The sequence below is a fragment of the Sminthopsis crassicaudata genome, chromosome 3 (assembly GCF_048593235.1).
Source record: "Sminthopsis crassicaudata isolate SCR6 chromosome 3, ASM4859323v1, whole genome shotgun sequence".
NCBI lineage: Eukaryota > Metazoa > Chordata > Mammalia > Dasyuromorphia > Dasyuridae > Sminthopsis > Sminthopsis crassicaudata.
This window is the reverse complement of record NC_133619.1, coordinates 17,987,362-18,002,503: the sequence shown is the minus strand read 5'-3', so window position 1 is coordinate 18,002,503 and position 15,142 is coordinate 17,987,362. Positions and strand designations below refer to the sequence as shown.

At 33.1% G+C, this 15,142-nt stretch overlaps 1 protein-coding gene across 3 annotated transcripts in view; it reads right to left on the bottom strand.

Moving 5' to 3' along the window:
• SMC4 (structural maintenance of chromosomes 4) overlaps window positions 1-15,142 on the bottom strand; it is a 33,465-nt gene that overhangs the window by 15,311 nt on the left and 3,012 nt on the right. For all 3 annotated transcript variants that reach the window (XM_074298099.1, XM_074298098.1, XM_074298097.1), the window contains 5 exons: window positions 5,194-5,358; window positions 4,858-4,985; window positions 4,033-4,173; window positions 3,345-3,495; window positions 2,164-2,328 (listed from right to left, as the gene is read on the bottom strand). In XM_074298099.1, the coding sequence (XP_074154200.1) occupies window positions 2,164-2,328; window positions 3,345-3,495; window positions 4,033-4,173; window positions 4,858-4,985; window positions 5,194-5,358 (750 nt within the window). The remainder of the gene's footprint in view (window positions 1-2,163; window positions 2,329-3,344; window positions 3,496-4,032; window positions 4,174-4,857; window positions 4,986-5,193; window positions 5,359-15,142) is intronic.

The window sequence follows — 15,142 nt, the reverse complement described above, 5'->3', positions numbered from 1 at the left end:
AGAAATATGTATATTCTTCAATGTTCTCATTCAAAAGATACCATAGGGGGCAGCCAGGTGGTTCAGTCGATAGAACACCAGCCCTGAAATCAAGAGGACTCAAATTTAAATCTGGTCTGACAGTTAACACATCCTAGTTGTGAACCCTGGACAAGTCACTTAACCCCAATCGCCTCAGCAAAAACAACAACAAAACAAGCCATAAATCTTTTGGCTTTAGATAGCATCCTGTCTCTTCCTGGAGTTAACCTGTAGCTTTCACTACCATCTCTGTGAAGGAGACAGTGACCAACTATCAGACAGTGGAGGATTTGAAGAAAACACTGAACTTGAAAAGGACCCCTGCTGCTCCCATCTGGTCTCAATCCCTGACAAATGCATGTCATACTTCTCTCTCAAACTCTGTGATGAATAAGCAGTTCTTTTCCTTAACCCTCCTTTTTACTGTGCCTCTGGAACTTCAAGATTTCCCTTCATTTTGTACTTGTCCCTCTCAAGTTTCTTCCAACCACTCACTCAAAACACCTGGCTTCCACCAGAAGACACCATATTCCCAGACATTTTTTTCTCCACCAGCTGAATTTCCAGCTTGCTTTGCTGCCTTCTATATTTTACCACTGAACCTCAACAACTTCATCTTCTTTGGGGTTCAGTTTATAAGGGGCCCCTGCTAAAACTTTAAATCCTAGATTATGACTGACTAATTTTCATATTCCAATGAGCCCTTCATTCAAATTATCTCACCCCTAATTGCCAGGATCTTCTCCCCCCCATTCTCTTGCTTTCCACCTCGCTAGAACCAAACAACTTCCTCTGTCACTTCCATTTTACATGCTGCTTTTTTATTAGGACACAAACTCTTTAAATGCAGGGGTTCTTTGATGGTTACAGTGCCTAATATCAGAAAGCACTTTGATGCTGTTTTATTCATTTCTTTATTAGCCCCAACTTCTGTATGTTAGTGTCCCACTGAAAACACATCAACAGTTGCTCAGCTATGATGGCCTATGTCCTCCACACTGCCTTGCCTTTATACGTGGATAGTCAAAGTCCTTATGCTTGTCACAGCCACTAGTATTTTACGTCAGTGGTCAAAGGAACAGATATCATAACCGAGTTTTGTCTTCTTCAGTTAAAAAACAAAACAAAACAAAAACAACAAAACATCAAGCTGGGACTAGATCATCTTCATGAAGCATTTCAGTTTAAACTTATGAATTCTTTGATTTTCCATATTAATTTGGCAGTTATATGTAAGGCATTATACCTCTATTTTCAGCAAACATATAGGTATTGGACAAACCTAAAGCTTAACAATATTAGAGTGGCTATCACTAATAACCTCTACTCATTCTATTATCATCTTTTAATTCAGTGGATTCTACTTCCTACCCCCATGGGAAAGCATTCAAAAGTTAGTGAGAAAATGGAATGCACTTTTAAAGTTTTTTTTTTTTTTAAAGTTATTTAAACAACAAAATTTTGCACAATCCTCTGGCATTCATGTCGGTGTAATTTGATAGCTAGAGTATAAATGTCCAGATCGAAGAGATACTTTAAAACATGACTTTTAATGAAATACTACTATGGGAAGCAGTCAGTTTATCTTTAACATTAGAGAATATAAAATTTCCTCTAATATTGGGATTGGGTTAGATGGTTTGGGGGGTCCTTTTTGACTCTATGATTTTCTGCTTTTTCTTGAGTTTCAGAAATGGAGAAGACATCCAATTAACTATGTATGTGTGTGTGTTAGACTACTTCATAAGGGCACCGTTTTTTAAAGTGTTGGTACAGAAAGTTTAACTTTTCCTTAACACATTTAACAATCTAAGTAAAAGACAAAATAACCTGATCACTAAGGGCTAAGCTCGTCTGAGAGGACTGCCTAGGGAGAGAGAGTCAAGGACACTTAAGATTGAAGCTTAGTTATGACGTATTCAATTTAACCAATGTTTACCAACAGCTGTATTGTGTATTGATATTGACTGAAACAACTTCACGTTGAGGGCATTATTGTACCTGTTTTCCAAATTTATTCTTCTTTCCAGGAGTTTAGCCATCTGTGTTCTTTGCAAAGGATTTTTTCTTTCTTAGTCTTTAAAAAAAAAAGTTCATAAAGCAGCAAAAGTAAATGCTATCAGGTCATGTAAATATATATACCTCTTTTTCCTTCTGAAGTTCCTTTGTTTCCTGTTTAAGGCTATCCATAACTTGCTTTAATTTTTCCTCCTCTTTTTCCTTTTCCTTTTCCAGAATAGTTTTTCTAGCTGTTGTTTCAGTGATTATCTTTTCACTGCTGGCAGGTACACTTTTGAACTCCTCAACCTGGAAGACAAATCAGAGCCATGATGATAAATATCTCGAGAGGCACACACAATCCTGTTTTTCACACTAACCAGACATATAATTTATCACGTTAATCATTTATCAAAATAAATTTTCTCCAATGGGAAACAATTCAGGCTGATTCAGTATCTTTATTTTTCAAGTGAGTTTTCTTGAGAAGAACTCATGAGTTTTGAAATAAGGTTTCTTATCCACCTGTTTATTACTGTAAACTTAAAAAAAAAAAAAAAAGAGGACCTGTGCAGAACTCACCCACCACCTCTTTTTAAAGACTTGACCCATGATTTAAGTGGTGTAGAAATTCCCTCCGTAGATAAAGATAGTTAACTCATCTATATCTTGGCTTCATAGAAAACTCCCTGAAAACAAAATCAAAACCAAAACTCCCTAGAGCACTGGGATCAAACGACTTCTCCAGAGCCAAACAGCAATGAAGTCAAAGGAAAGTCTTTGAACTCCAGGTATTCCCGACTCCTTTCCTTTATTCATGCCATATTTTAAAGTTTCAGAAGTCAGTTTAGACTGGTGTTATTTCCAAATCTATCTCAAATGTGGTATTTGGTAGTTTTATGCCACATGATGGATGCCTTGGCTAATAGGAGATTCTCCTGCCTAGACTTAAGGATAAAGCTTGATTAGAATGTATTCAATTCAAGCAACAACTTTATCGTGAAATAATTGTTGGCTGGAGTAACTTCATGTGAGGGCATGACTGTCCTGTTTTCCAAGTACTTACTTTGTAACCACACTGCTAATTGTTTATGTGAGGTATCAGCAGTTTCAATTATATGTCCTTGATGATGGAAATCGTGGAGGGCAGTTACTTTCATGAGACAGTTTCACTTTCCCTTAACATTTTATGGCCAGCTAAGCTCAAAATTTGCATTCCAGCTTTTGAAAGTAATTGAAAGCAATGTGGGAAACAATAAGACACCCCCTTCCCATTAACAAAATTCAATTATATACTTATATATTTTATAATTGAAATTTCTCACCTTTTCTTTATCTTTTTGGAGCTGCTTTTCAAGTTTCTTGGCCTTATTTTTAGCATGTTTCATTTTTTCTCTAACTTGAACATCTTCCAAATCCAGCTGTGTAAATTTCTCTTTGTTTTCCTCAATAAATTTTGTAACTTTATTGAGTTTCCTATAGTAAAAAAGCAAACCATGTTCAAATACTATTTAGGAGAGTAAAAGAGAAAAAAAAAAAAAAAAAAAAAAAACAAGCAAAATACTATATTGCTATCTCCCAAAATAAAAATTTAATGCAACTCACATCACAAATTCTTATTTTTATCTTAGTCCAAGTTTTTCCCAGAAAGTTTCTCCCTCTTATTCTTATAATGATTCTTGGAATTATTACTTTTTTTGATTTACACAGAGATCTCCTCTATAGGATCATTTCCCAAATTAAGACTTTAGGGCTAATTTCTAGTTTGTTTTTATTTTTTACTCAATTAAAACAAACAAACCCAAACCAAAAACTTTCTTTTCTTCCACCAGAAATTTAGAGCACTTCTATGATATGAAGTGTCTCACAAGAATGCTTTATTTTGGTTTCCTAATTAATCTAGATGGGATATATAAAGCTCATTCTACCTTATAAATAAGCCATTTATTTAATCACAGGTTTAATATGAATTTAAAGCTAAGCCAAATAATTCTTACAAGGAAAAAAATTTACTTTTCAACATCTTTTAAAGCTTTAGTCTTGGCTTTCATTTCATCTGCTAGTTTACTGCTCTTCTTGTTAATATCTTTTGTATCTTCATGAATTTTTTCCTTCTGAGTTTCCATTTCAGCAATTCGTTTCTGCAAATCATGACTAATAAAAAAAAAAAAATGTTTTAAGATCACAAGGTGTCTCAAATTTATGTACCTTAAAGTAGTAGAATGAAAGGTATTCCAAGTCCTTTAATATCTAGTCAACTCTTATTCAATTCAACTTCTTTCTCCATAAACTACATGTATATAATGCATATAATTTAGGCTGATAAACACTTAATAGGTGCCCACTATGTGACAGGCATTGTGCTCATAGCTTGCTAATTTGGATAATTCCTGATGAGAAAAAAATTTTAATTTCTACAATTTAAAATGTGAAGTGTGACCCATTTTGTTCTATGGCTCCTAGTTTTTAAATATATGGAAATAAGAGCACTTATTTTTGATACTGCGTGTGATCCATGATAACTGGCTATAAATAGTTCACATCTTAAGGTATTCTATGACATTTGATCTCCCAAACTCCATGAGAAGTTCCACTTATCAGAATCATTAGCTCTATTTTACAAAGGAGGAAATGGAGGCTCAAAGGTTTATGGACTTGCTCATAGCCATCTAATCTGAGTGTCGGGGGGCACATAACCCTCGGTCTCCAGTGACTCTACATCCACTGCTCATTTGGTTACTACAGAGAGTGGGGTGCATATGTCTCTAACATGCTCTTGGTTACACCCAATCATAGCTATAACAGACATTAACACTAAAAATTCATGAGCTTTCTTACATGTAATACTGACAGACATGATTCTTTTTCTTGAACACTTCATTTTCCAAGGTAAGAAATTCGATGGCTGTATTTTTCTCTCCTTCTAGGGCGTCCTTTTCTTTTTCTACCATTTTAACTCTGTTTAACTACAAGAAACAATATTTGAACTATGTGAATCACAAACCAAATTTTCCCAACTCTGAAAAATTAGATGAAAATTCAGTGCAACATAAAATTGTAAATAATCAAAAATGGAAATGAAAATTACAATTAACTTTTAGAAAAGCGATGTACCCATATTTCAAATTTCTAAGCTAGATGTTTAAGATAAAAATATAATTGCAGAAAATTTACCTTCTCTCCTCTTTGCTCATTTAATATTTCAACTCTTCGACACAAGACTTGAATAGGCTCTTTTAGCCGTCCACATCCTATTATATCTTCTAAATATTCAAGCATACCCTCATCATGTTCAGTCTGGCCTTTTGGTTTCATCATAGCAATCTGTTCAACTTCACCCTTTTTAAAAAAATTCAAATTTCAGTAAGACTTAACATGCAAAAAGTCAGAAATGGAATCAAAGAAGCCAAAGAATAAAAACAAATAAGCACATACACTGCCAAAGTCAGCTTAAATAGCTAATTAAAATGAGACCTGAAAATTACTTCTAGCTGCTGCATTTGATAGCAACGTATTCACTACAGAAATAAGCAAAACAAGCAAAAGTCCAGTTTTTGTTGTTCTTAATTTTTGAAAACACAAAATTTTGTAATGTCTTTTGAACAGTTTTCTCCAATTTGCTTTCTAGCATAAACTAAGGTTAAGCTTCAATGTCATCATTTAATATTACCCCCACACAAAACCTGAACCATGATAGAATTGGTATTCCAATTATGTCATATTTGGTGAAGAGGTCCCACATATTGCTACGATGTTTTAAAAATTAGCTTAGTGCAAGCAATTACAAAGCCAATGTATCCATTTTAAAACAGCATTCATGTATCATACTTGTAAAAGTAAAATCCCACAAATATCTAATTTGAAGCACTTTTGGGTTTGTTTAAGGTACTTCAGTTTTTATAGTACATTCCAGTTATGTTAAAAATTATTCATCTTATTCACTATAAAACAGTGGCTGAAATTGTTTTATTTGAATTAAGATGAGAGTAAGAAAAAATTTTTGACCAAGTACTTAAATTCCTTTGTAGTTGAAATGTAGCCTGTATTCATTAAAATTCTAGTTATGGAGAGAAAAAAAAAATCAGCTAATTTAGTATAATAGAAAATGCCAAATTTTTAATTTTAATTAAAATTTTAATGAGAAATGCTAAATTCTGTTAGTTTTGGTTTTCAATTAACTTTTAAAAATAGCACTTATGTCTTTTTCAAAAGTTCTCAACAGTCAACTGTCCAAAAAAAAAAAAAAAAAAAAAAGGGAAGCTTCCATTTACACAATGGAAGCTACCTCAAACCCCTTTATGGCAGTTTTGCGAGGCAGCCATTTAGTCTGTTGAGGAAGAAAGATTATAGATGAACATGTGTAGGCCTATTTCTCCTGCAGGGCAAAATGCCTGCAATAAACAGGAGAATGCCAAATATAGAAAAGAGTCCTTCATTTTCAGACATATCATCCCTTAGGTATGAAACCCTTAAGCTTAAACAATCATTTGATAACATAGATCTTTATATGTGCAGTGTGCAATTGTCTCCCTCTCAGCAAGTACACAACTGACCTTCATACTGAGCATTTCTAGTGAAAATTAAAATGAATTTGAAAATACACACTATTAATAAGCCTCTTAAGATGTTGGAAGATAAGGCTTCCTAGAACAACAATTATTTCTTATCTATTTATGTAAAGCCAGAATTTTATTTTTTTTCTCCTTATGCTATGCTTTACTTATTACTACCTTTAATAATAGGCAAACAGTAATGTATTGAAAACTTGCTGTTTCTTTAAATTACATCTGGAAGGTAAAATAAATTCTGAATTTCAACTACTCAAAAGCCTTTACTTCTACTCTAGATAAGCAGATTCTCTCTTTCCCAGACACTCACATTTGAAGGAGCCACATAAAGTTTTCAACCAATGGTCCTTCTAATGAATGACTTTTTTGAAATAGCTGTCAAATTAGAAAAGAATTCTGGTCTCATTTCAGGTATCTAGACTAAATGGGTGTAAACTGGATAAACAGAATAACACAAATTTTAACTGTAGTCCAGAACTTCAATATCAATAATTATGAAAATTCCCCTACACTGCTCCTCCCCAAGAAGTGAAATCTACTGGGAAGAAAAAGTAACATGGCCATGCAAATTCAGCAGGAAAAAAAAATGAGACAAGAAGCCAAGTGATTTAAAATAAGGTAGGGAAGGAGGGTCTTAGTCTGCCAGAGAAGGAAGTAAATCCATATTTTAAGCTATGAAAGCTCAAAACTGTGGTGATTCTTTTGGGAAATCCTGCAGAATCTTTAGTAAAGCACTTTATTAATTCTGAATAGTCCAATGAAAATGTTTCTGGAACTCTCTTTTCTTCCTTCTATAAAACATACATTCATGTGTAAAGTTGGTGTGTGAGGCACACATGACATTTAGGCTGTATATAATTTGTTTCCATATATGTGTACTTTCTGATGTCTAAAAAGTTTGTTTTGAAGTACTGGCTACTGGTAGTCTTTGGACTTGAGAACAGTTAATTCCACCTAATAACAGCTTACTTTATAGTTTATACATAACATTTCAAATGCCGGCCCTGATTTGAATATCTGGAATTACAGAGGAAGTGGAATAACCAGAAATAACACACTCATTTTAACTATCCTTGGGATAGTGATAAAAACAAAGGACGACTGAAAATGGCAGCATCCTTACATGCCTACCACCACAGGCCTCTTAATATCAACTTAAGATTCAAGCCATGTTAACTGAATATATTCCAAGCCTTTTAGACAACTGAGCTTTCCAGTACTGGTAATAGGCACATCATTGTGACGATAAATTAACAAATAAAGTGCAAAATATTATACAAGAATTGTAAATGGTCCCTGTAATATAATAATAAACCTGCACAATGATAAAATCCTCCTTCCACTTCAAACACTTAAAAAATGAATCACCTCATCCAAACCACCTCGTTTGGTATCAGATGATGACACCTAGTGGTGTTTGTTCCTCTCAACGCAAACATAAAAACAACAACCTACTTAGTTTCTGCTTTTCCAAGGAGGAGGAAACGGATTTCTGGATGAGTGAATTTTCTAAGTGGCAAAAATTTAAAATCTTATGTTAAATTGATATCCAAAATGTCTTTCTCAAGAAGACCCCCAAATCAGCTTGCCTATTTCTCAGAGAGAAAGAACATGGAGAACCTGGACTCATTGGTACTGAAATGTGCCTGACTTCCAGGAGGTCTGTACTAAGCACCTAGGATGTGTAAAAGAAAACAATCTCTCTTCTCCAGGGGCTTGTGGCTAAGACGGAAAGGTCCAATGGAAAAGTGGCAAGATGGCGTGCCTCTTCCTATGTCCTCTTCGCCGACACCATCTGATGACTTTGTGGCCTTGCACTCTGACAGAACCAGACAATGGACACAAGTGTCTGGGGGGCTCTTCTTCAGTGAAGCTGGCTGAGCATTTGTAGGACTTTGCTAGGCTGTTTTCTACATAGGAGCTGCTTCTCAGAAGGGTGAACACAGCACCAATCTCAGGTTCTTGGCTCCTGGGCTCTCTTCAGAAGCTTGAGACAGTGGCTGTGGGTTGGGGGGGCGGGCTGGACATTGCCAGCACGACGATGGGCCTCCTGCTTCTTGTTCAGCATGTGCTACTGCCTCAGGGATGACCAGCCTCCTCTCCTCCATAGGAACTGGGTCTCCCTAAATGACTAATAAAGGCTTGTCTGAAAGCAGACTTTGGGAGAAACTTTGGGCAGTCAGTTCCTCTGAATCAAAGGAGACTTGCTCTTATCTTCCAGAAAAATGACCTCACCAATTATATAGCATTCTTTCTGTATCCTTAATACTTCCTTTAAAACATGACCATTTGCTATTACTTTCAAAATGTGAGAAAAATACTTTGGTTTGTATTTTCAGTTTTCTTTTCTAAGGGTCACTCTCATGAATTTACAGATTATCCTAAACATTAATTACTGCAATCACTCCTCAGAAACCTTTCCTTTATACCATAAGTACCTTTCATGTAAATCCTGTCCTGATCCCAACTGTTAAAGAGTTCTACTTTCTAAAGTGACCTGATGGTTATTATGTCTATATTTATGTCTCTCACATTAGGATATAAACTCCTGCAAGTAGGAATGGCTTTATTTTACTGGCTTACAGTGTTTGCCACCTAACAGATACTTGCTGATTGATTAGCTGTAAAAAGGACGTGGTACTTCAACAATGATACTATATGAGGATGTATTTTGATGGAAGTGGATATCTTCAACATAGAGAAGAAGAGCTAATCCAATTCCAATTGATCAATGATGGACAGAATCAGCTACACCCAGAAAAGGAACACTGGGAAATGAGTGTAAACTGTGAGCATTTTTTTTTTTTGTTTTTCTTCCCAGATTATTTTTACCTTCCAAATACAATTCTTCCTTTGCAACAACAACAAAATTTGGTTCTGCACATATATATATATTGTACCTAGGATATACATAAGATATTTAATATGTATGGGAATGCCTGCCATGTAGGAGAGGGAGTGGAGGAAAGGAGGGGAAAAATTCGATCAGAAGGTAGTACAAGGGATAATGTAAAAAAAAAAAAAATTACCTATGCATATGTACTGTCAAAAAAATGTTATAATTATAAAATTAATTTTAAAAAAGAAAAAAAGGATGTGATATCAAACATTTTAAATTTGAAAAGATAAGAAAATTATCTCATAATATAAATGGACAAAATTGTTCTCTTCAATTTAAAAATCACATGTAAAAGAAAAATACTTGGGAATAATAAGAAATTTAAGTTCCAACTGTGAATACGCTGGGAATTAGTTATAATAATTCAAATGTTAGTCCAATTATTTATCTGATAAAAATTGTAGCAAGAAAGAAAATTTGGAGTCTCGCTGGAAATTCTCTATAATGGGATTTAAGCTATTAATCTAACTCTAAAAAATTCCATGAGTCAATAATTATTAACTAATACTGGAGAAAATTTCAAAACTTCAAAGTTAAGGGGACTAAAAACATATGCAATATAGCAGACAGCCTTCTGGATAAATGGCAACATTTTGTCAACTCATTCTACCCAAATGAAACTTACTGTGTACGTTATTCCAAAGTATAAAGGTAAAAAGTTAGATGAATCCAACAATATGGTTGGACTAAGCACAAAGGAACACTAAGATTTATTTAACTGTCTTTCCAAATGCTCCTGGGGTTTAAAACAATTTTTTTTTCCTTTAATTTCTAGCCTTAATAGGTACTAAAACAAACATTCAATTGATCTCAATGAAAAAAGACTTAATAATAATATAGAACAACTCTTTTGGGATTAAAACCATTTATTTTCTTGCAACAGTGCATTTTTAAGTGACCTCAAAATTGGCAAATATATCTTGAAAGGACATAGATTATATGTTTATTAAAACAAAAATATTCATACAGGCATGGTCATCTTGAGTCATTCATACAAATTATTAATAAATCCTTGATATATTGGAAGCAAGCAAAAGATGATCAAGCTTGTAGGAATTGTATTTCACAAGGGTTATTACTAGGTACATGTAAGAACATTTTCAGTATGAAATTCTGATGTGTATTTTGGTAGCAAAAGTCTTAAATTTCTTTTTTGCTTGTCAGAAAGGTGCCTTATGAAAAATTAAGCTGCTATGTAGTCAAAGGCCAAGCCTTACCTTTTATATCAGAGCATTTCTGCAGACAAAAAGTGGGTACTGTTTCCCAAAGCTGGTAGACTTTTAGCCTGTAGTTTTTTAAAATCCATTATAGAAATGAATGCCCATATAAGTCAAAGAACCATTAAAAGGTTAATATGCACTCTATCAGCATTCCTCAAGTACTATGTTTGGTGTCAAACTGGACAAAGCATTATAATACAATACCAGGAAGTCTACAACTTTAATTAAACAATTACCCAAAAGGATAAAAATGCTCCAAGTTAATAAATTTAAATTGGCCATGAGTTTCAAAATTTAATCATCTTTTTGCCCACTCTCTGAATATCTATGTTCACAGTTATTCTAAATCAAGATCTCTAGGGTCCCTCTGAACTCTGATTCTATGAACATTAAAAGAAAGATAAATTTGGTTCCAAGTTCATGTTAAAGTCATAAGCCCTTTGTTCCCTTTTTAATAAATTGTGATGAAAAGTACACTGCACACTTCAAGCTGATGAGACCTAAGCTCAAAACTTGACTGTGACTAAACAACTGTGAATTTGACAAGGCTAATCAAATCGGAGAAACATTTTAAGGTCTGTGGAATTTTTTGTTTGTTTTAGAAATTTGAGTTTACATATCAATTTATGTCTAAAATACTTTGTGCACAGTAGGAACTTAAAATGCTTATTCCCTTCTTCCCCCTAAAAAGAACTAAAACATGCCCCAAGTCCCCCCAAAAAAAAGCTGAGGGGGAAAATGGCTGTTTGGGGAATGGCCAAGTAAGCTGTGGGATTATGGATATAAGTACAGGAAACCAATTTATTTGATCTGATCCTAAGTAAGCAGAACTAAGAAAACAATATCCATAATGGCCACAATAGAAATGGAAAGCACAAAACATCTGAACCAAATGAAGTGAAATGTGATCAAGATTAGACCCAATGAAGAATGTGACAGAGTACTTTTCAGGAGTGGGGTACTGTGGCTACGGAACATTAAGTTAGATCCTCCACCCCCTCACCCCATGTTGGTTTAGTTTTTATTCATCAGCCTTAAAATTGTAAAGAATGCCAAGAAAAAGAGATAGCAAATGTAGTGACAAGATTAATTCTTGACCTTGCCATATTTGAAGTTAGAGAATTTCTCCAATGTGTGTGTATGGGGATCATGGAGCCAAAGACTGAAAGGGAAGAAACCTTTCTTCTGAACTGAGGCTTGGAAAGGCTAAGCAACTAGTCTCCAGTTATTCAGATGTTAAGGCAAAGAGTTAGAGGACCTTCAGACATCTAGGTGCCCATGACCAAATCATGTTCTTCTACTGTAGCATGTTTGCTCACAGTGGGAGGACTATGAAGATAACTATAATCTTTCTTCACACAGCGGTTTTTTGTTTTTTTTTAAATCTTGATCTTTTGGATTATTGGTTTATGTTTTTCACTAAACTATGTAACTACCTTGTCCAATCAAGAGATTTAAAAACTTATCAATTATTTTTTCATTTTTAAACTGAGCTCATTCAAACACCTCACAAGGTGAGGATTATCACTCATACACACTTTGACTTTATTTCATTTTTACTTCTTTCAGACCTTTGAATTATGGTAAATCTGCCACTGATATACAGAACAACAAAAAAAAAATTTCTATTTGAAGATGACAAAAAAATTGATGACACCTAACCAGATGAGAAATTCAAATATTAAAAATGATTCTTTATAATTAGGTGCCAGAAGAAAGTTTCTCAGCAACCAAAAATAATCTTATAATAAACTAGCATGTCTTTATCTTTGAGCTCAATTAATTTAGGCAAGCATTTATTTAATAAATTTAAATGAGCATTTATTAAGCTTAAAATGGTATTCAGACTTTTGGGACACTCTGTGTAAGGAACTTTAGCTAAATACTGGAGACAAGAAAAAGAGCATGCCCTCAAGGAATTTATATTACTCCAGGAGTTACTCATTTGAACTTGGGGAAAAAAAAAATCTTACAAAGTATTGTATTATTCTGCTAGGAATCTCAAGTAACTAAGAGAGGTAACATGTATTTTAAATTTTTAAACATCATCTAAATTCTTCAACATTCACCACAAATAAAAAATTCATATTTCAACAGCAAAATGTGAATTAGCTGAAGACTTCCTAAATGTGTAAGCCAAAGAAAAACTTACTTATCATTTTAAACATGATTAAACAAAATTTGGAATAAACAAATTTTTTGAAAATTCTCTAAAAAGTAAATATTTTAAAACCATTTAAATATTGCTCTGCACACTGCCAGATAAAAAGCAGAAATTTTCCCATCACTTTGAACCTTTCAGTTCTCCAGTAAATGTATAAATCCTAATTTTTGAAAGTGCTGTAGTTAAATACTTGTGGTTATAGTACTGTATAATCCATTAAAAAAAAATCCAAATCCCAAAGATGTACAGATTCTACAAATGAAAGTAAGTTTTGTTGTTTTAGACATTAGGTTTAAAATTTTAAACAAAAAAAAATTCACTGTCAGGCAACTTATATAAATTTATGTGAACTTTATTAGTTATCTTCATTAAATTGAACAATATATATTTAATACTAAATCCAATTCTGAGAAACCTACCAGATAATTCAAACCTTTCCATGACTAACCAACTTAAACACTGGCATATTTGTAAACATACAAAAATGGCAATTTTTTTTAAAAAAAAACTAATCATTTGTTTCACACAATAAAACATAACAGGCAAAATAAATTTACATAATTCACAGCAAATTAAGATTTAACCCTATATTCGTGAATTGATCACTTTTTACAAAACTCCTCAAAGCAATTTTATTTGTTTAAAGCTGCCACATGTACCACAGACCAGCAATATAAATAAAAACAGCATTTTCTGAACTATAGTACATTCAAGTAACAATTTCTTAATAAAATGTAGGAAGTGGGAAAAAAATAATCAACTAAATGGACCACTACACATTTTGTAATAATTATTTTAAGATGTATTTTACTATCATGGTGATGAGGTCAGCAAACAAGCCCATTCAATTACATAAATGTTTAACAACCACAACCCTAACAAACGGAAAGCAAAAAAGATGCACATTTATAAGTTCTTTGTGGTTGATACTAAATCTTATTTTCCTTAAATTACTAAACAACTTCTATCATTTAAGTTTTGTCACCACCTATGAAATATGTGATATATTCATTCCTAAATCAGTAATAACCAATTCTGAATAAGCTTTACACTTAAGGAATAGCAAATAAAAAAAATAAGTTCCTGGTCTCTTTCCCCCCTAAATTTTGGTAACAATACCTTACCAATTATCTAACCTCCATTTCTCCACTGTATACAGTTTAGATAGTATTCCTAATTTATTTGCTTTCACGTTTTGGTCTCCCAAATGGAAACTTTTCGTAACAATAATTAATAATTGATGAACCTTCCCTTAAAAGTTCACTCCTCCCATTTAAAGCTTAACCTCACCTGAAGGGCAAAATTATTTCTCTTTAGATTTCGGTCCCTATTTCTAAGAAATACAATGTTGTAAATACTATTGCTGAATTCATGATAGCTTTGTATTGTACGATATCTAACACTCAGAAATATCTAACATTCAGAATTCAGTCTTATAGAGTACCTTCAAAAGTGAAAGGCTACAAAAAAAAAAATCAATATATATTAAATCTTTATTCGATATGTAAAATAAATACCTTAGATTTAAACATATGGTCCATAAACTACTTATTAGGATCATCGGGTAGGGAAAATAATCTATCAACCAGCTATGACATATGCTTTTTCTAAAATTTAATTTACAAAGATCTCCTACTTTGAAATTTGTGATGATTTAGAGAGGATATGGGTTGAATTTTTTCTTGTAATGTAATCTAGGTAGAAGGAGCTTATTAGTAATAAAACTATCATTATAAAAAGCACTTGCAAGAATGTGTATACTATTTGAGAATAAACTTGCTAATGTATTTTCAAATATTTTAGAATCATAATACTTGATGGACTGAACTAAAACATTTGCTCACTCGAATTTTAAAATCGACCATTTCTGGCATTTATCCCAAGTCTTTGAAAAAGAGGATTTTAAAGAAAAATTACATGGTATAATTTAGTCCAACCTCACAGAAAAAAATTTTAGTGAAAAATTTTCACTTTTGTTATTTATTAACTATAAAACTTCATGGATACACTCCTGAATTTGTGTGTGAGGAGAAAAAAGGAGGGAAGGTTAAGGTGCTTATCCTCTATTATATAGAGTATTTATTCTACATTTCCCACATTTCCAACAATGATAAGAACAAATTCCCCCTCCCCCACTTCAGACATGGTAACAATTGGAGGTGGATTGTCAAGACAGTTCTTTTTATTTAAAAGGACTGAAATTAAAATAAATTTTTTTTTTTTGCTCTTCAACTTTCAGATATGTAAAATTTAACCTAAAATAATGTAAAAA